Source organism: Panicum virgatum, chromosome 4K, assembly GCF_016808335.1.
Source record: "Panicum virgatum strain AP13 chromosome 4K, P.virgatum_v5, whole genome shotgun sequence".
In the NCBI taxonomy this organism is placed as follows: domain Eukaryota; kingdom Viridiplantae; phylum Streptophyta; class Magnoliopsida; order Poales; family Poaceae; genus Panicum; species Panicum virgatum.
The window spans coordinates 41,003,517-41,025,734 of NC_053139.1; the positions used below are offsets into that span (position 1 = coordinate 41,003,517).

Genomic DNA, 22,218 nt, shown 5'->3' on the forward strand with positions numbered 1-22,218 from the left:
AATGAGTATAAACATCATTTTGGCTATATGCTGATTTGTCCCTTTTTCAAATTGCTAAAGTGCGGCTGCGAACTACAAATTTACTTGGAAGAATTGAAAAAACCAGTAGCAGCTTAATATACTGCTCCCTCAATTTCTAAATATGTGACATTTAGATCCAGTTTGGAGGAGCTAAAGTTAAGTGCTAAACTTTAGCACATGTTAGCACTCATACACATACTAAAGTTTTTGAGTCTTACAAGTTTTACACCCCATTAGCGCTTCTGTTTGAATGAGATAGTGCTTAACTTTAGCACTTTTACCCATTAGCACTTGATCCAAATAGGACCTCAGTACAACCGAATTAATTTAGGATCTGTTTGAATGAGCTAAAGTCGAGTGCTTTTGCTAAAGTTTTTGAATCTTGACTAAAGTTTAGCTCATCCCATTAGCACTCCTGTTTGGATAAGATAGTATAGTGCTAAACTTTAGCACTTTGGGGCATTAACAGTTGGATCCAAACACCACCTTATTCTATAACTAATAATCATCTCCTAAATCACATATATTTGAAGTATATTTAAAAACAGAGGTTATATATTGTACTACTTGAAAGCCTAAATACTTTGCAATCGTGAAATTCATTCAAATCAGTAGAACTACTATTACATCGATAAACGGGCAACATGAAAACATTACGATAGAAAGCTGAGTCTCGAATAAAAATATATTACAACAGAAAGCTGAGTCTCCATTCTCCATAGATATTAAGACGTATGGGTTCAAGATTTATATCGTGCTGCCTCCTATTGCCACCACCTCAGTCAGCCTGATGTTTTTGGGACCGACTCTTCATCACTTGCATCGTCAGCACAATTCCTAATGGCGACTAAGTTCTAGCACGCCAATGAAAATCCATTCTTCTTTCTCGTGTTATTTTCATTACACGCACACTTCTTCTAGAGGTTAGCGTTCTTCGCCTGATGCTACCAGAACGGTGTGTGAGCCTGTCACTGTTTCAGAATAGGCAGAAGGGTTAAGCGAAAACAGGGGTCCTGGTACCTAGCAGGGGAAGCAGAGGCGGATGCTCGTCGGAGAGAATAATGCCAGGCTTCAAGGTCCATCGATCAAGATGAAAGTCCCTGTACCGCTGGATAGCCCTCCTCAGACGAGCTCTAAATTCCGAGATGTCGTTGGTGATGAGCCATCGAAGAGGGTTCAACTTCTCCCTCAGCTTGTTACAAATATGTGTGATCATAGAGCCTGTATGTAAAAGGAATACACGAGCGAGTTAAGTGAGTAATGTTACAGGACAAAAAAAAACAAAATAGCTACCAGTGAAATGTGAGTAATGTTCCCTTTTCTCTGGTTAGACTTTTTTTTTTAAATAAAATTTCACAATGGGGCCTCCCTCGCTGTGTTTCCAGATTCAAAAAAGTGAGTAATGTTTTTCAAACTAAAGCAGAGTTTTTCTCCTTGAAAAAAAAAGTTAAGTGAGTCATTTTGAATTGTGAGTCATTTTGAATAAGAATCCAAAAGCAAATTCCCTGTACTTTAAATAACTCGTAGAATACCACTGCGAGAAATTTGGATTTTTACCACAGCAAACAATAGGCTTCGCAGAATTACTACTCTAAAAATGGATTTCGTAAAATCACCACCCAAATAGTTAACAACTCGTTTCCCTTACAATTTTCTCCCTTTTATTCATTTTTAATTTCTTTTTCCATTTACAAGCACAGGAAAGGACCAAACTGCCCTTGATTATACGTGTTGTACCTGGGATTGGATCGATCTTATACTCAGATTCCGATCAGATACTCCGTCGTCCCGCCCGTCCTCATGACCATCGTCGCCCTCGCCGGCCTCCAGCCTCGCCGATGACCCCGTCGCCCTGGCCAGCCTCCACCATCGCCGGCCACATGCCCCCTCCGCCCGCTCCGTCCGCTTTCTGGCCGCCATTGACATCCGCTTGCATGCTCCCCTGTTGGGCGTTGGCCCCGCTGGGCACTGCCGCCTGATGGCCAGGCTGTTGTCTCCTCTGGCTGCCTCCCTCGAAGGATTGATTTGGAACTGCTGTTGTGCTGGCTAGAGGTGGAATCGTGCTCTTGCTGGTGAAGAAGATGCAACTGCTGCTTTTGCATGTAGTATAATCAAGGGCAGTTTGATCCTTTTCTGTGCTTGTAAATGGAAAAGGAAATTAAAAATGAATAAAAGGGAGAAAATTGTAAGGGAAACGAGTTGTCAACAATTTGGGTGGTGATTTTGCGAAGTCCATCTTAGAGTACTAATTTTGCGAAGCCCATTGTTTGCGGTGGTAAAAATCCAAATTTCTCAAGCACTGCTATGATCCGAAAGGAAGGGGAGGTTCTTTTACCACTCAGATTCCGATCAGATACTCCGTCGTCCCGCCCGTCCTCATGACCATCGTCGCCCTCGCCGGCCTCCAGCCTCGCCGATGACCCCGTCGCCTTGGCCGGCATCCTATCGCCTCCACCATCGCCGGCCACATGCCCCCTCCGCCCGCTCCGCCCGCTTTCTGGCCGCCATTGACATCCGCTTGCATGCTCCCCTGTTGGGCGTTGGCCCCGCTGGGCACTGCCGCCTGATGGCCAGACTGTTGTCTCCTCTGGCTGCCTCCCTCGAAGGATTGATTTGGAACTGATGTTGTGCTGGTTAGAGGTGGAATCGTGCTCTTGCTGATGAAGAAGATGCAACTGCTGCTTTTGCATGTACGTATAATCAAGGGCAGTTTGGTCCTTTCCTATGCTTGTAAATGGAAAAAGAAATTAAAATGAATAAAAGGGAGAAAATTGTAAGGGAAACGAGTTGTCAACAATTTAGGTGGTGATTTTGCGAAGTCCATCTTAGAGTACTAATTTTGTGAAGCCCATTGTTTGCGGGGGTAAAAATCCAAATTTCTCGAGCACTGCTATGATCCGAAAGGAAGGGGAGGTTCTTTTACCATGGATGTCTCTACTAGGATGAAAGGCGCGCTACGCCGCGCCTGTACTGCACCTGCCCATGTTACCATACTAATATGGTCGCTCTGTTTTTTTTGGCAATCAGCCTGGTAGGGATGAGGGATCATGGCCGCATGTACGTTCGAATTTATTTGTTCCAGTAACGAAGTTTGTGCCTCATTTTCCTTTGCTCTCTGCAACAATGAAAGGCTTCAAATTTGGAATGAAGCAATACCCAGTGTAAAAAAATAACTGCTTATTTACACAAACTGGGCTGGAGATGTTAGGATGAAAATAGCCATACACCCTGGAAAAAGTTTTTCTTTAATTCTTCTCCTATAACCCATGGAGGAACTTCCTGGTAATTTGGTAAATCCCTTGAGCCCATGGTTTGAATACCTTAAAGCTTCCCTGCTTTTGGTTGCCCACGCTAGACATGTGCTGCCACTGAACTCGATGTTTGCTCCAACAGATACCAACAATCGTTAACATATATGTGCCCAAGTAAAAGGATGCATGTAACATTGAATTGGGGTGCTGTGGCCCTAAGATACCTGCAACTGCAAGTGCACGAATGATACACCGCCAAAATCTTACCGTTACCATTTTTTTGCTGGCATTCGTGGAAAAAAACATTTTTTGCTGGCTCTAAGAAAATCTTTAACCAAGCGCAGCTCTCTTTTCTGAATGCTGAATCATATGGTTCCATGTTAGAACTGAACATTATCTCTTCAACGTCCCAAGGCAATGGATATAGGATAAAATAGAGCAAGTGCTACAATGTTTACAGCTTTACACCAACAATTTTGGCAATCTGTCTTTCATTATTTTACATAAGCAACAAATGGCCATACAGGAAAGAAATTTCACATTCTAAAATGAACAAATAGAATCTCATTTGCAGAGTTAAACAAAGTCACTTATAACTAATTAGCTTGAAATCGAATACCCAGTGAATTCTATTAGTACTAAACTGCATTTGCTTATATTTGGCAATTAGTGTACATCACTTGTTTTGCTCATCATTATCAATTTATCAATCAAATCAACTATATCACAAACAACTGAACAGATCATTGAGGTCCAAGATGCAAGAAGTCGCGAGAGAATGCAATATTTTTTGTTCCTGACACAAAGTAGCAGATGAAGGCGTGGATGTTAACATGGCCTCTTCTTGCCTTGCCTTTCTATTCCGCCAGCATATCGCTGCCTTCAAGTCTGGCCAATCCAGAGGGGCGGATCTGAATGCACGAAATGCATTTGTGCCATGGAGAACATTAGAAGAAGAAAAGCAGACCCTAAAAAGAAATACAAAAGAAAGAAGAATACAGGAGGAAAAGAGAAACAGAATATTCTGTACGGCATCATACCATGCTCTGATGCAGCAAGACCAGAATCGATACTTTCTCAGCGGTACTGAGCAGAGGGCACACCTCACACACCAGCGAGCTATGGAGGGGGGCCTCCACGGGTCACGGCAGTGGTGAGAGCCGCTAGCCATGAGGTGCATCGAACTTGGGGAACGAACGTTGGATGCCATGGTGCTCGGACCTAGGCATGATGGATTAAACGTGGTGGTGGCTGTGAGGCGACAGCAGCAGCTCCAGGCACGAGCCATGTGTCGGCCAACATGCCCCCCTGTCCATACAAATTTCTAGACATATGTATAGAATTACGGAGATCTGAGTTGCAATAATACAGAGTTGTAACAGTTACTAGCTAGTTAGGCCATGCCTGTTTAACTTCTGCAAGCCCACACATGACTACGTAAGTCTCATTGCATGGGCACAACAAGCAGCAACAATCTACTCAATTTACATTTCTACTGCTGCAAGAAGCTGGAATGTTTTTCTTTATTTAAAAAACATTTCTACTACTACATTACTTGTTTTTCTGCGTCAACATTCGAACTCATAGATGCAGTCTGCTATATCTCTCTTCATTTTTGTCAATGCGGTTCTACACATATTGACTGAATGACTGCCACTTCCTACGTATAACGTGTGCACATTGTTGGCCTCCACCCGTCCGCCGCTTAACAGCTGCCATATGTGTAAGTGTTGTAGAAACCGGCCCCTCCTTGGATTGATTCCTAACTCCGCCACTGGCTCCAGGCCAAGGGGATGGCTCCGGCCAGCAAAGCCAACTACACCAGATCAGAAGGGAGGAGGCAGCAGAAACAGATAGCTTATCAAGGAAGGTGGAGAACAACAATGGGGTCGAGGAACAGAGGAAGACGGCAGCCGTCCGGAGGGTGAAACAATAGGGAGGCACCGACGACGCACAGGGCACGAAGGTCCATATTGTACTGCGTAAGATGGACGCGAGCAGCCAAAGCCTGCTGCGTGGCGCGACAGTCTCCGTCTCCGTGCGGTATTTTTTCCCTAGAGTCCGACGCGGCGCGTCAGGACTGGCCAAAGAGGCCAGAGGCTCCCGCAAGCCTCCTTTTGATATATATATATATATATATATATATATATATATATATATATATATATATATATATATATATATATATGCACGAGCTTGTCCACGCAGTCGTCGATGTCGTACGCCAGCTCAGCGAGCTCATTTACCCAGTATTCGATGCTCAAGGCAGGATAACCCACATCTGACGGCTCCATCAGGTATTCAGATATCAGTTGTTCGAGCTCGGATTTGAGGAGGCGGATCCGCTTCCTGTCCCCTTTCAGCGGCATGCATTTGGACCCATCAAGAAGCAGAAGCAGCGCCTCGAGCTTTTGGGAAGGGACCGCAAGGGTCCTTGCGATGCCGTAACAGTAACCTCCATAGATTGAGGATTTCAATCGGAAGCTATACCTTGCCCAGGTCAGCCGCCCGACCTCCGACGCGCTGCTTTACCGTGTGTTTGGTTGGGGGTTGGGGCGGGTTGGGATGGAGCGAACCCGCTCCCATAGCTGTTTGGATGGAGATGAGGAGAGTAGGGTTGGCTCCAGAGGGAAATATTCCTCTCAGATGCGGGTTCCACTCCTCTCTCAAAATCTGGCGAACGGAGCCGCTCCAACCACGTCAGCGTCTCCCATCGCCCTCTCCGTCTTCTCCATCCGTTGTGCTCGCGACTCCCCTCGCCGCACCTCATTCGCGTGTCAGAAAATTCCTCTCCCTCCCATTCCTCTCTCTCCCCGTCGCTCCCACACCCTTGCCGGCGCTCCTCCTCCCCATCCCTCGCCGGCGATAGGATCCAGGCGCCACCAGCGGAGGGGCCACGGCGGGCGAGCGGAGCGGCCACGGCGGCGGCGAGCAGCGGGCCGAGCACGCGAGCTGCTGCCGCGGGCGGGCCGAGCAGCCCCAGCGCGCGAGCAGCCGCAACTCGGCGGGGCGGAGCTCACGGCCGAGGGACGGCGGGACAGCGCTCGTCCTCCTCGGCTCCTCCGCCGCACCTCTCTCCTCCCTCCGCGCCGGGTCCCATGACCCCTGCTCGAGCGGCCGCGACCATGGGCGAGCACCGCGCTCCCTTGCCGTGCGCCGCGAGCTGCGGCGGCAGAGTGGCCACGGCACGCACGCGCTCCCTCGCCGGGCACCGCGAGCCGCGTGGGCAGCCCCCCCCCCCCCCCCCGCTCGGGCTGAGGAAGAAGGAAAGGGAAGGCAGAGAAAAAAAAAAGAAAAAGAAAAGGGTGAGAGGAAAAAAAGGAAAAAAAAGAAAAAGATGAGAGCTTGACAGGTGGGGTCCATTGGTTGCAAGTGGGACCCTCACTAACGGTGTTATCATGCCATCCAACCCGTATTCCCAATTCCTTCAACCAAACATGGAATGGGTTCACTCCGTCCTCAAAATCAGAAGTGCAACCAAACAATGAATGGGTTGGTTCCGTCCCCAAAATCCGGGTTGAATCCAACCCAACCCAGTGATCCCGCAACCAAACACACGGTTAGGGTTCCGATTACCGGAGTGCCAACGTCCGCCGCGCGCGGGGCGGGGAGGGGAAGAGGGATCTCTCCTGGAAGCAAGGGAACATATCAGGTGTAAACCAACCTATCCATGAAAACCAACTTATCTATGGAAACCAACCTACCCCTTGGATGTTGATCCGATGATTTAAATTGAAATTTGCATAGTTTTCACAGATAGATTGATTTGCACCTGATATGTTGCTCTGAAATTAAGGGAGGATGGGAAGAGTTTTGTTTTATTTTTTTCCATAGGGAGGACCACTTGGGGAAGAGTCTCACGGGGAGGAACTTTCCGCCGTATGGGACACTGTTTCAGATTCCAAATTGTAGTTTGTTTAATTTTTTATCCTAAATTTGATTTTAAATTTTATTTAACAGTTATATACTACCTTCGTTTCGTTTCAAATTGTAGTTCGTTTAACTTTTTTTATCCTAAGTTTGACTCTAAATTTTTTTAAATAAGACGGGTGGTCAAATTTTAGATAAAAAATCAAACAACCTATATAATTTAAAACGAAAAGAGCAGTTCATAAAAGTCCAAGTTATTAGAGCATCTCCAAGAGACTTTTTATATCTTTTCTAGTTTACAGAAATAGAGATTTTGGTGAGAAAATGCCCTCCAACAGCCTCTTCAATTGGATATCTAAATATAAACATCCTCTATTCCGGATTTCTCACTATCCAAAGATAGAGAACAAAAATGACTCTCTAGATTACATACAAGATTTAGAAAAGCTGTTGGAAACTACAAGAATATAAAAAATATTTTTTACTCAAAGGACTCTCTAAATGATGATTTAGAGAGTAGATTTTAAAAAGGCTCTTGGAGATGCTCTTATAATGGTTAGAACTAAATCACGAAACCATAGCGATAGTGATATCATCACGCAATGCACTCTACGGCACCAGCCTCAGCGACAGAGAAGTAAGGCACTGGTAGTGTTTCTTTCAAGAATCCGCAGCATGCATTTTTGTACATCATTGTTATGGAAACATTCAGCGACGCACATCTATACAGAAATGAGGAACCCTGGGCACACTATTCTCTATTTGATATGTAAATGTATGAAACTCGAGTAGATTCATTTTACACGGCATCCTAAAGAAACAGTAGCGATTGAGATTTCTTCAGTATGGCTTTTGCCCGGAGAACATGATGAATGACCTCTGAACCTTATTGCTATAGTTAACAAGGCCACACGATTTGCACAAGTCTTCTAGCTCTCCTTCGGTGAAGTAATTGTAGCTTGTGTTAACTGGTCCAACAATCTGCGACGCAAAGCAGTCAGAAAAGGAGAAATTTCAGAATATAAGCTCCCTTAAGCAAACAACTTACCTGTCTCAGTGGCCTTAATGCTTCAACAGAAAATGGGTTGTTCCTGGGAGAGGATAAGAAAGTTGTGCCCACAAACACACCACCAGGTTTGAGGACACGGCTTATTTCAGCTACCTGACAATAAGAAAGCAGTAAATGATACGGTCGCGAAAAAAAAGAAAGCAATAAATGATACCGTAATCATGCAAGGGCAAGGGATTGCCAGTGCTGGATGCCTGGATGGTTTTTGAATAATTGTACTATTACAATTCTGATTTACGAATTTGCCAAGATGCAATGTCATATTCAGGTAACAACAGCATGAGTCTGATCAGGGAAGCTGTACGGAAACATGTAAGGAAAATGCTATCACAGCTTAATATCAGATAATGGCCTTTCAGGCTTCTATATACTCTGTTAAAATAATCCAATGGTCAAAATGGAGAAAATAAGAGTGCAGTTAACATGCATCCCATTTTCATCTACTATTATCCTTCTTGTGAAACTAATCTTTAAAAGCTGAACAGTTATGGTTGAGTAGAAAAAGAAGTCCATATCAAAAGTAATTATAACTTTACTGTGCCTAATACGCACAGAACTTTCAGGTAAGCAGTTACAATATTGTGCAGTTACATGGTGAATACAACACAAATATGAACTTCTGTTGAAATATTTACATAAATCAAAAGTGCAAATGAGAAGGATGATGTACCGCATTAGAGGGTGAGGGCCAGCAATGGATAGCAGCTCCAGCATGAACGGCATCTACAGAACAAGAGGCAAAAGGGAGCCTTGAAATATCTGCCCTCACAAGTGCTAAATTCCTGCAGAGACAAAAGACGAAGAAGGTGTTGTGGCATGATCTTGGAATAATGGCAACAATAGTTTTTAATTACTGCTTATCTTACGTGAAGTGATATGGAAGTTTCACTGTAACCCTTGTATGAAAAAATCAGAGAAATACGGATCAAAATAACGGGTGCACTGTTGATTATAGACTTCAGTCCAGATTATCAATGTTTATAGCAATTGATAATAGCATCGTTGGTATCAGACTGGCATAAAATCTTAGCTTCCAATAAACATGACAGTGATGCCCAGTAAATCTTTAATTGGCAACATGTTTGAGCTAGTTTGTTTCCAGCGAGAAAGTCCTTTGGACTTCTCCAACTTCTCAATAGCTAGTTTGTGAGCATGAAATTAGTATCAGAATGGAAAACTATGGCTCCTAATTCAACCCCAAATCCCTGTTAATATGCATCCATGATCCTACACAAACTTTTCTATTTGAAGTATGCAAGACATTTCTTTCAGTATTATAGGGAAAGCACAAAACATATGAAAAAAGATTCAAAAACAAAATGGGGAGCTTACGCGTTGAGGAGAGTATCATCTTGCTTAATAAATTCATAGCATTGGCGAAGCATATTCTCGGAGAAGTCCAAAGCAATTACAGCTGAGTATGTCCCAGATTTTGCAAATTTCCTAGTAAACAAGCCACTTCCGCAGCTGACATCAAGAAGGATACCTCCAGCAACGGGTTGGAAATACTCTTGAGCCATTTGAAACTGTCAAGTGGATCAGAAGAGGGACATGCATAAGAGTGCGAATCCCTATGAATTAAAGAATCTTTTGTTGCAACAGAAGTGCCTACTGTATAAAATGCATTACATATTGAATCACAAGAAAGGCTTTCCTAACTCATTGTGCAGTATCACGTGGAGTTGAAGATGAAACAATCCAGCAGAAAGATACCTCTTCGTCAAGACCAGGGAAGCCGCTCCGATTGAAGTTTTGACGCCACCCTCTCTCATAAAGAAATGAGACAAGCGGACTCCTGAACAGCTCGGTTCTCGCAGGCTTCTGTTCAGTATATTCTTTTGTCCCAGAAGTTACAGTGAGGTCCAAGAAGATGTCTTTGCTGGTAAATGACTTGTTGCACTTTGAACACTTGAATCCTGACCTATAAATTGCTGGCCTGGGGCATGCATAATTCAGAAGAACATAAATGTCAATCTAGCCAAAATATTTGCCTGAAGATAAGCAGAAATGGACTAGAACATACAAGTTTATGCCTGGTGGCCCTTTTCTTATCAATGGTTCATAGCAAACAGGGCACGCGAACACCTCAGTTTCTGAAGTGTCATTCTGCTGTTCTTTTGTTTCCTGTAAAGATTGTGTCACGAATATTACAAGCTCTCCACTTTACATGGCGCAATGAAGATAAATTGTTAGGGAGAAACCCGGAGGTCCTAGAGAACTGGATATCACTAGTAAGATTGTAAGAAAGAAAAAGCCACGCCACAAAATAGTAAATCCAAAAACAGTATCTACTGGAGGTATCGAAGACATCATGTCCCAGCCTACACCAGCGGTAGAGCATCAGAAGTAGGAACCACTGTAGTCCCTGCTTTCCACTTGATCAATTATTTCACATGGAACCTCATATCCATGATCTGGATGTACCGTAAAGCAAATAAGGTGGTTCTAGGCAGATGCTCTGGAGTCTGGGTTCATCATGTGAACGGTTTAACTCTATCCAATGCGGCAGCTCTTTGGTGCGAGTCTGAACCGTGACAAGATCCTTTGCAGGTACCAGGGCACAGCAACCGGTACCAGAAATACGGATGGACGGCAGCTGAATCATTTATCTCGGCTAAAGCTCATTACCAAGATCCCCTCAGCAGCAGCAATCAAGAAAGCCGTGCTAATCGACCTGGCACAGGGTCGCCGCCATCCCGGCATAGCCGCGAACACGTGGTGGGCTAGACAACCAGTCCGGCAACAACTACTAGTCCGATGAATGGAACACGTACCGGCTCCACGGCGGTGGTCGCCGCCGCGGCCGCCGCAGCTGCGCGGAGCGAAGGGAACCCGGGGCGGCGGGGACGGGGGCGGCAGGAGCCAGCGACGCAGGCGCGGCGGGGGAGCTGGAGCGACGGCTGCGGGGAGGAGGACGCGGCGGCGGCCGCCGCCGCGCGTACCAGCAGCTCCATGGCGCGCCGCGGAGCGCCGAGCGCAGCAAACGGTCACGGCGAGGGCAAGGGTCCCGGCAAGAGCGCACCCGCCGACCTGGCGAAGGAGAGCAAAGCTGCGCGCTTTGGGTTCGGCTGCCGAGCAGCGCGCGCTCGCCGCCGCTACGGGGGTGTGGTGGCAGCGGTTACGGCGTGGCGCGACGCGCGCCCGTTCGCCAAGGGGATGGGGCACGCGGCGATGCTCCGCCGGCCGCGTGGCGAGCCGCGGCCCGCGGGCTCGCCGCGTTGCCGTGGCTCAGTTCGCACGCGTCAAGATTTCTCGCTCGTTTGCCCGTCGCCTGCAGCCACATGCGTAGTGCTTTTTCTTGCGAAATTCCTAAATGTCTGTTTTTCAAAAAAAAAATCCTAAATGTAACATGGATGATTTTGCTGTTTGTTTTCATTCACGAATTGGCGGCTAAGATTGTTTCAAGATTCTTGTTTATTCATTGCAGCTGTTCAGCATATGACTGATCCGACGCATGGACAGTGAAGGGTGTGCTGGGGTCTGTTAGGCTAAACTAAACTGTAGTGTTTGGAGACCAAGCTAAATTTTAGCCTTTAGTATTGAGAAAAATCTTTTATACCTTGTGTCAACCTCACTTTATGAAATCGCAAAAAAAAAAACTCACTTCACGAGAGGATAATATTTGTGCAAGGTACTGTAGTATTTTAATATCTGATGCTAGAAATTAGTCCTTAGTTAGATTTCGAGCGCTAATGGACTAAATTTTAGTTAGGTGGCTAGCTAAGTTAATTTTAGCCCATTATTAACACCTATCTGGATCATCTAGAACTAATTGTTAGCTGATTAAAAATTAGTTTCTGGATCCAAACAGACCTTTAGTTTTAGGATCCATACTCTCAACCTAATAAGACAGTGTCTTCATTGATGTGTCAATGCAAAGTTAGCGCAAGTGAAGTTCACATATAAAGCTATATAAAGTATCTTGTGCGTGAAATAATACGGATTTTTCAGAATTTTACCTCTGATACTTTTGCTCATATTGCTAACCTCTTTCTATTTTCCCTCTGGCCAGTTGCTAAAAGTTTAAGAGGTTCATGTGGCATCCTATGGGGTGATGTATATACCAGTATATAGCTAAAAATATATAAAATAACTAGGTAGATGGCCCAAAAGTCGGTCATGACGTGTCCCATGAAAGATCTACACCTCCTTGCATTTTTCTTCTTTTTTCAACAATCCCTTTAAATGGGCAAATCAATAAGGGTCACATCATGATCACGTAGCCTAGGAACGAAAAAGTGTACAGTACCATATTCCGGCCGTGTTTAGTTGGCGGATGGTGTAAACGCAAAAAAAAATCCAATGGAATCTTATCAATTTGAAGTACTAAATGAAGTCTATTTACAAAACTTTTTACACAGATGGGTTGTAAATCGCGAGACGAATCTAATGATACTAATTAATCCATGATCAATCAATAATTAGCGGATGATTACTGTAGCATCACTGTTGCAAATCATGGATTAAGTAGGTTCATTAAATTCGTCTCGTGATTTACAGCCCATCCATGCAAAAAAAATTGAAAATAGACTTCATTTAGTACTTCAAATTAGTAAGATTTCTTCGCAAAATTTTGCGTTTTTGCATTTACGGTGTGGGAACTAAACATGTGAAAGGCCCTTGTTTGGTTTTGGTAATTGAGTGACAACTTATGTGGACTAATAAGTGTTTATGTTGTGATACACAGGAGATTAGTCCACACAAAGATACTAGTATGAGCAACATGTGCCATGGAGGAGAAATGGCTAAGTGTTGATGCTATGCTCATATAGTGTGATCGAGGAGCTAATTGCATATGAGACATGACATGGAGTTATGTGACCAAAGTGGAGAAGATCAAGACAAGGCTTGGCTTGATGGACCGGTTGCAATGGAGAAGGGCAAGTCAAGGCTTTGAATCGAGGGACCGCGAGGCGGTGAAGCTTGGGCAAAATTTCGCGCCGATGGACCGAGGCAACGGTGAAGAGCGAGCAAGGTCAAGATCGATGGACCAAAGAGGTCATATGATGATATAGAGTGGATCATATCATTTAAGAAAGATCAAGCCAAGTGTTGACTCATAATGATGATCAAAAGGCTTGATGGAGTTTGGTGCTTGTGTGGCATCAACATTTGGGAAGATGAAATGGAATGCGCAAGGCAAAGGTATGACTTGTAGGGCATTTCATTTCACCGGTCAAAAGTTGTGTAGAGAAGTGCATGACCGGATTTAGGATAGATGGCCGTACTATCAAGAGGGGCAAACTTGTTTGCATATCGGTCATCTAGTGCCACTTGAGCGATCTAACATTGCGATGTTGCTAGGATCGAGTGGCGTGGTGAGATCAAGTGAAAATCCTTTGAAAATGTTTGTGAAATGCTAACACACATGCACATGGTGTTGTTCACGTGGTTGTGTTGGCACATTTGCAAAGGAGAAAGAGTTGGAGTTGATGTTGATCAACTTTGGGAAGCAAGAAAGGTCTTTTGTTTTTCTCCGAAAATTAGGTTGTCTCTTGGAGTGGAATACTGCTTTGATCCATTGTGTTTTGGATCAAGAATTCAGTTGGGTTGTGTAGCCCTCTGAATTAGCTTTCCATAGAGTCCAAGATCACCTAATTTGAACATCGGAGCTAAGAGTTATGGCCATTTTACCGAGGTACATTTCTGCTGGAAATAGACCTGCGGACGGTCCGCCCTAGACCTGCGGACGGTCCGCCCTTGAGGGGCGGACGGTCCGCCGTTATCTCAGTTGAGCTCAAATAGAACCGTTTTTGGCTCTGTGGGTGGTCCAAAATGACCTGCGGACCGTCCGGTCCATGGGGGCGGACGGTCCGCCTTTAAAAGCTGAAACAGGCGCAGAAACTTGGTTGTTCTGTCTTGGGTGCCCAAAATGACCTGCGGACCGTCCGGTCCTTGGGGGCGGACGGTCCGCCTCCTACTGAAATTTCTGGGACAGAAACACTGCGGTTTCTGTGTGTGCTCACGTTTTGAACTGTGGACAGTCTGCCCCTGGGGAGCGGACAGTCCGCCGGTAACTTCCAGATTTAGTCAGAGACGTTTGCAAATCGGTTGGTTCGAAGTTTTGAACCGCAGACAGTCCGCCCCAGGGGCGCGGACAGTCCGCCCGGGACTCTAACGGTCGACTCTGACACATAATCATTGCAGTTCTAGCTGTTGATTTTAAATGGCGGACGGTCCGGTTTTTGTGAGGCGGACAGTCCGCGAAAACTCAGTTTTCACGGGATTTGAGTGTAACGGCTAGTTTGGGTCCTCCCTCTATAAATAGAGGGTGTGGCCGGCCATTTGAGTAGAAAGAGCACCTTGGGGACTTGGTGTCCATGTATGAGAGTGCTTGAGAGCCCTCTACTCACTCTAACTTGATAGTAATCATCCGATCGAGTGAGAGAGCGATTCTAGTGCGATTGCTTTGAGAGATTGCATCGAGTGGCACTAGGTGATCGTGTTGCAAGCCGGTGTGCTTGTTACTCTTGGAGGTTGCCACCTCCTAGACGGCTTGGTGGCAAGAAACTCCGTTGAAGCCCGCAAAAAGTTTGTGCGGTGCTCCGGAGAAGAGTTTGTGAGGGGTATTGTGCTCACCCCGCGGGAGCCGCGAAGAGCAACTCTAGTTGAGCGAGACGTGAAGAGCAACAAGTGGTCCGGCCGGACATGTGCTAGAGCTCGGTGTGAGCACTCCACGTGGGAGAGTGTGATTTGAGAGTCACCACTAGCAAGAGGATCGGCGGCAACCTTGGAGCTTGTCTCAACGGGGATTAGCTTGGTGGCAACCAAGTGAACCTCGGGATAAAAATCACCGTGTCAACTTTGTCTACTCTTCTCGGTGGTTTGCATTCTCCAAATCACAAGCATTGTATTTACATTCTTCTATATCTTGTGCTTGTGTAGTTGCTCTCTAGTGATTAGTTAGCTTGTGTAGCTTGCTAATCATCTTCTTGCTTGTGTAGCTAGAAGTAGAGATCCTAGTGTATCTAGTTAGCTTGTGTAGCTTAATTAGTTGCTCTTGCTTAGATTGTGTAACTAAGCAAGTTGAGCTCTTGGATTTGGATTGTGTATCCTTGTCCTTGAGCATCTAGTGAGCTTAGGTTGGCTTTGTGCTTTTGCTCATTAGATTTGTGTAGGAGCTCCCCCGGTTTGCGAAGTACTAGTGCTTAGGCTTGTGTGACTTGGCATTAGAATTATTAAGAGAGCTTTTACTAGCTTGGCACCCCATTTGCTTTGTGTAGGATCTTTTTGGAGGTGCCTTAGAGTTATAGTTAGAGGGGTGTAGTCTTGGCTAAGCGAATAGTTTCAATTCCGCATAAGTCTCGGTTAGCCGGCGCAATTAGTTTTAGAAAAGACTATTCACCCCTCCTCTAGTCCGCCATCTCGACCCTACAAGTGGTATCAAAGCCGAGGTCTCTCATTTGTGGTCCTTACCGACCCGAGAGGATGGCGACTTATGGGTTAGATGTTGAGTGTCCACACATTTTTGATGGCACACACTTTACACGGTGGAAAACTTGGATGATGTGCAATTTTAAATTTATTTGCCCTCAAATGTGGTGGATGGTGGATGTAGGTTTTTCTCATGTGTTAAATGAAGGAAATCTAACTCCAACACAAGAGAAATGCCTAGATCTAGACATCCAAACTATTAACATTTTGTTTAGATCTTTGCAAAATTGTATACTTGGTGAGATCATGGATATGAAAACCGCCAACGAGATTTGGAGTTATCTCAATGAGAAATATGGGGTGGCCTCCGATGATGATGATGATTTTAAGGCCAAGGAGGAAGTGCATGAGGATGGTGAGCACATTCATGACATGGTTGTTGTGGAAGATTGCTCCACCTCATGGTCAAGTGATAATGATGATGATGATCAATCTACAACAAGCTCACTTGATATAATTGATGGTGATGATTCAAGTGTTGCAAATGATGATCCTACTCCAAGCACACTTATCGATCAAGTTGGTTCATGCATGGATGATATTTCTACTTCAAGCTCATCTCCATCATCACATTGCTTCATGTCACAAGGTGACACAAAGGTATCAAATTACAATATGATTGATCCTAATTCATATGATGAGCTCTTGAATAGATATGCTAGCATGACCAAATTATTTGAGGAAGTGTTAGCCAAAAGAATCAAATTTGAAAAAGAAAACTCTTTTCTCAAAGACACATGTGAACAACAAAAGCATCTACTTTATGTCATGAGTTGTTCATATGAGGAGTTAAAATTGACTCATGAGGAGCTTAGTGTTGCTCATGAAAACTTGGTACTAGACCATGCTTTACTCACTAGCAAGCTTTGTAATAAAAGAATTAAACTAGTGAGAGCTCGTCATATGAGTCAAATGATCAATTGCAAAATGTTGCTAACCCTTGTGATGTAGGCAAGAAAAATATATCCACCTCATGTGATGATTTATTGTCTATGCCATGTACTTCACATATAGATGCTTGTTCTTCTTCTACTATGCAATATGAGACTAACCTTGTAGAAGAAAATAAAGAGCTCCAAAGTCAAGTGAAGTATTTGAGCAACAAGATAGAGAGATGGACAAAATCAAAAGTCACCCTTGAAAGCATAATCAAAAATCAAAGAAGCTTCGGTGACATGAGTGGCATTGGTTCCAACAAGAGCAAAACCAAAGACAAGAAATGGGGCAAGAATAAATATAATAGGAAGATGAAGAAGCAAGAAGAAATGAAGCTATCTCATTTCATGTGCTTTCAATGCCATGAGATGGGACACTTTGCAAATGGTTGCCCCAACAAAGAAAAGCTCAAGTTGAAGAAGGAAGAAGAGAAGCTTAAACATATCAAATGCTTCAAGTGCCGCACTTGGGGTCACCTCACCTCAATGTGCCCAACCAAGCAATTGGTGAAGCAACAAGAACCTCAACCAAAACCACAAGTTGAGCAAGAGAAGGTACCCCAACCTCAAGTCAAGATCAACCATGATGATCAAGTTGATGACTTGAAGATGATGAAAAAGAGAACAAGAAGGGGTGGCAAGGCAAGAACAAGGCATCCAACTCACATTCAAGATGCCAAGAAGTTGAGCAAGAACAAGATTCAAGAGAAGAATCCACATGCTCACATCAAGTGCCATAGTTGTGTAATATTGGGTCACCTAGCTTCGGGTTGCCCAAACAAGCTTGAGAAGAAGGCTCAAGCAAAATATGAGAAGCAAGGCAATGAGAAGCATCAAATGAGTAAGGAAGAAAAGGCTCAACAAAAGAGAAGATGCTACTTATGCCGGGAAAGGGGACACATGGCTTATTCATGTCCCTTAGGTAACAATTCTAAGCCTATTTCAATTGATGCAAATATTATGCTTAGAAAGGATGGTAATGGTACCTCATTTGTTGCTATTACAAAAACTCCCGCTATTCATACTAAGGCATTGCCAAAGTATGTTGCTCCTAACTTGAGAGAACCCAATCTAGTTTGGGTACCATCGAAACGTGGATAAATGTGTGTAGGTACCAATGACATTGGAGGCTTGACTCAATTGGTTTTATCTTGTTCATCATGTGATTGAGTCAAGTAATTGAAGCCTAGTGCTATTCTCATCCCAATGTCAAGTCAAAACAAAGAAGTCCAAGTACTACAACATACAAGTGTCTTATTCTAGTTGTGAAGATTTATTGGAAATATTTGATGGCTTGCAAATTTATTTGAGTTGAATCTCGTTTTTGGATGAAAATCATTTTGCAAGTTGAGAAATGAGCTACTTGTCATTGACTTCTCAAATATGACTTGAAAACTAATACTTATGGCATTTGGTTCATATATGCACTTCTTGTTTTATTTTTCTGAATTTTTGAGTCATTTATGAGTTTTCATGATTCTACTCGATTTATTTTTGAATTCTTGTTGAAACTTGCTCATATGAGTCTTTTGAAGATTTTCATGCAACATTTGAGATTTTTGGATTTTTATATGAGAAATGATCCCAAATTGAGGTTGGAATTGAGAAAGTTGGCACAATTCTGGACAGTCTGAAATTTGGTACTGCGGACAGTCCGCGGGTAAGGGGCGGACAGTCCGCCGTTCATGGGACTTGCTCACCAGAGGCTCTGCAGAGAAATTCTCAACCGCAAAAATACACTGCGGACGGTCCGCTAGGATATCGCGGACAGTCCGCGAATGAACTGAAAGGAGGATCCTGACAGCTAGACTTATCATCAGCTACAAAGGTATATCTCTAGTTGATCACATTCTTTTGGGTGCATATAAGATGTTTGAATTGGATATATATGCTCTTGTTGCTTGCTACAAGATGATTGAATGGATTAAATGGTTAGTAATCAAAATTGAGTTAGTTTGAATGGATATGATCATGAGATGACTTTCATTATGGGATATGATTAGATATATATCTTGTGAGTTCATTCAAATAAGTTAACATCAAGTTTGATTCAATTTTATGAAGTATAGCTCAATTGCTCAAAATCTGTCCTTTATTGAAAATCTGAGTAAGCTGAGAAGATAGCCATAGTTGGATGATCAAATCTATTTGGACTGGCTTGAAATATGGTATGCATGCCCTACACTTATGATACTAGCTGCTGTACAAGTTTCATGAGAATATGATGAGGGATACTTCGGTTTTGGAGTGGATCTTGTCAATGCATGTGCAGCAGTTTTCAGCATACACCTATGAGAAAGATGTGAAATCTGGTAGCAATCTAGAAATACATTGAAGCTCAAATTTTTATGGCTGCTATATGACTTAGTGTCACACATCTCCACAAAATTTCGTGGCAATTCAACTTGTACTTTGAGAGATTTGACATATTCTTTGAGAGGTACAAAATCTGCCAGAAAAGTGACAAATATTGGATTGATCTTGAGTCACTTAAATTGAAAGGTCCTCAAGTTGAAATCATCGTTACAAGTGGTTGAGGAACCTAGGTTTGGTTTTTAGAGGAGCTAGAAGTATGACAAGAAGCATGACAAGTATTAAGTACAAAGCCATTTGATTGTAGTGTGTACTTATCATATTTTTGGTACTTAAATTGGAAGATCAAGAAAAGCAAGCAACACCCAACATAGAGAGATTCATGATAATTCAAGTGATATTCAAATGGTATTCTCTCATGAAAGCAAGGATCAAAGAGATGAAACAAGCCAACCACAACAAAATAGTGCATTTCATGATAAGTGGTATTCATTTCATATGGGTGAAGAATAGTTTTCATATTGGTATTCATTGTCTTCACCAAGCTATTATAATTGGACTTCATGATGCTATTTGGAGAGCTACATTGGAATCTAATGACTATCCTCTACTCCAACATAGCAAGGTGAAATTGCTTGACATATGCATTCATACTATGCTAAGGACATGATTAGTGCATATAGTCATATATAGTGATCATTCATGAAAAATAAAATAATTTTAAATGTTTTATGATTCCTCTATTGCTTCTATGCTTGATATGATCTAGTGGTAACATATGACATGTTCATGAGCTAGTAACCCAAGTAGTTGATCTAGAAAATGAGCTTTCAAGTGTTTAACTCAACATTGTCAAGATAACCCTTAGAATGAGGTGTGAAGAAGCTTGTCATTGGTTCAAACCGAGTTGAATTATTTGGGCAAGTAGTCTAGATCAAGTCAAAAAGAAAGAAGCTCATGGAAACAATCTAGTTCAAGAATTGGTTATCAATGTCAAATTCAACAAGGTGATCCATCATGATTTTACAAATGATACTAGATTCAACAAAAGGTATATCATTGTATCTCTACAAGTGATATACATGATCATACAAGTGGTACTCATTCAAGTAGATCTAGTACAACAATGGTGGTTCCACAAGTGATCCTCAACTTTAAGTGATCAATTCAAATCAAGAAACCTATCCTCATCAAGAAGAGCTCAAGATTCAAGTAGATTGACAAAACTCTTTGACATAGGGGGAGGAGCCCCACTACAAAGTATCAAGGTCAAGGATCCTACTAGTATCCTACATGTGGCATTTCAAGGTGATCTTCATGCTTCCACATGTTGTTGTTACAAGTGGTGTCAATTCCAATCAAATTGAAAGTGTCCATCAAAAATGAAGATTCAAGACTCAACCATCTACCCAAGTCCAACTCTTTGTATCAAACCACAAATGCTTCATATGATTGCCTACAAGGGGTGTTCAAGTGGTAACCCTATAAGTACAAGAGGTACAACCTCAAGTGGTAGCCATTGATCTTCACGTGGCCAATTTCATGTGGTTTCGGCCTTTTTATGGTCATTGATGACAAAGGGGGAGAGAAATGAACAAAGATATGAATTATCCTTGGATGACAAAGGGAGAGATGAGATGAGAGTGCGATCATGGACATGGATCAAGAGGAGCAATATTGAGGAGGAGCAATATTCTTGGACAAGAGGAGCACACAAGTAGGGGGGAGCAAGCTCATGAACTTAGTTGTTTGCATTTGATATGTGCATATTCATGTGCTTGTTTGCATTTGCATAAGTTTTAAAATTTATATATGCATTGCTTGTGTGTGATGTATGCTAGTCATAGAACTTAGTTGATGATTTGATAACTAGCATGCATAGATTGTAGCTAGACTTTTTTTTACAAGTGAATCAAGAGACTTGCTAATATTGTTGATCTCATGAGGTATCTTGAGTTTTTTTGATAAATGTCTAGTTACTCATTGATGCTAAGGAATGAACTTCAAGGATGCAACTCAAATTGGTATCACGCTTCGAAGGTTTATCCTATATACCTTAGCATCACTTAGTAGTGATAACAATTCCACAAATTTCATATTTATGCATGTGTGGGAGTTTAAAACCAAATCTCTTGAGCACACATGTAGGGAGAGTTATCACTACCAAGTTGGATTTTTATGGTGCTTATCCAATCTTTTACAAGTGGTCTTAATGGTGGATAAGAAACATAAAATCCAAACCAAGTTAGCTATTTACATGTATGTGAAGTGCTAGCTTGGAATATCCTTAATTTCCAGATCTTTGTAGAGTTGTCATCAATTACCAAAAAGGGGGAAATTGAAAGGTCCTTGTTTGGTTTTGGTAATTGAGTGACAACTTATGTGGACTAATAAGTGTTTATGTTGAGATACACAGGAGATTAGTCCACACAAAGACACTAGTATGAGCAACATGTGCCATGTAGGAGAAATGGCTAAGTGTTGATGCTATGCTCATATAGTGTGATCGAGGAGCTCATTGCATATGAGACATGACATGGAGTTATGTGATCAAAGTGGAGAAGATCAAGACAAGGCTTGGCTTGATGGACCGGTTGCAATGGAGAAGGGCAAGTCAAGGCTTTGAATCGAGGGACCGCGAGGCGGTGAAGCTTGGGCAAGATTTCGCGCCGATGGACCGAGGCAACGGTGAAGAGCGAGCAAGGTCAAGACCGATGGACCAAAAAGGTCATGTGATGATATGGAGTGGATCATATCATTTAAGAAAGATCAAGCCAAGTGTTGACTCATAATGATGATCAAAAGGCTTGATGGAGTTTGGTGCTTGTGTGGCATCAATATTTGGGAAGATGAAATGGAATGCGCAAGGCAAAGGTATGACTTGTAGGGCATTTCATTTCACCGGTCAAAAGTTGTGTAGAGAAGTGCATGACCGGATTTAGGATAGATGGCCGTACTATCAAGAGGGGCAAACTTGTTTGCATATCGATCATCTAGTGCCACTTGAGCGATCTAACATTGCGATGTTGCTAGGATCGAGTGGCGTGGTGAGATCAAGTGAAAATCCTTTGAAAATGTTTGTGAAATGCTAACACACATGCACATGGTGTTGTTCACGTGGTTGTGTTGGCACATTTGCAAAGGAGAAAGAGTTGGAGTTGATGTTGATCAACTTTGGGAAGCAAGAAAGGTCTTTTGTTTTTCTGCGGAAATTAGGTTGTCTCTTGGAGTGGAATACTGCTTTGATCCATTGTGTTTTGGATCAAGAATTCAGTTGGGTTGTGTAGCCCTCTGAATTAGCTTTCCATAGAGTCCAAGATCACCT

General features: G+C 43.1%; 1 protein-coding gene across 1 annotated transcript; it reads right to left on the minus strand.

The window, feature by feature from the left end:
* Positions 1-7,774: 7,774 nt before the first annotated feature.
* LOC120704073 (uncharacterized methyltransferase At2g41040, chloroplastic-like) lies at positions 7,775-11,494 on the minus strand. The gene is made up of 7 exons (XM_039988326.1): positions 10,986-11,494; positions 10,235-10,335; positions 9,925-10,147; positions 9,544-9,737; positions 8,882-8,993; positions 8,191-8,304; positions 7,775-8,123 (listed from the first exon to the last, which is right to left on the minus strand). Exons 1-7 carry the CDS (start codon positions 11,163-11,165, stop codon positions 7,983-7,985), a joined length of 1,065 nt encoding a protein of 354 aa, XP_039844260.1. The 5' UTR covers positions 11,166-11,494; the 3' UTR covers positions 7,775-7,982.
* Positions 11,495-22,218: the final 10,724 nt, after the last annotated feature.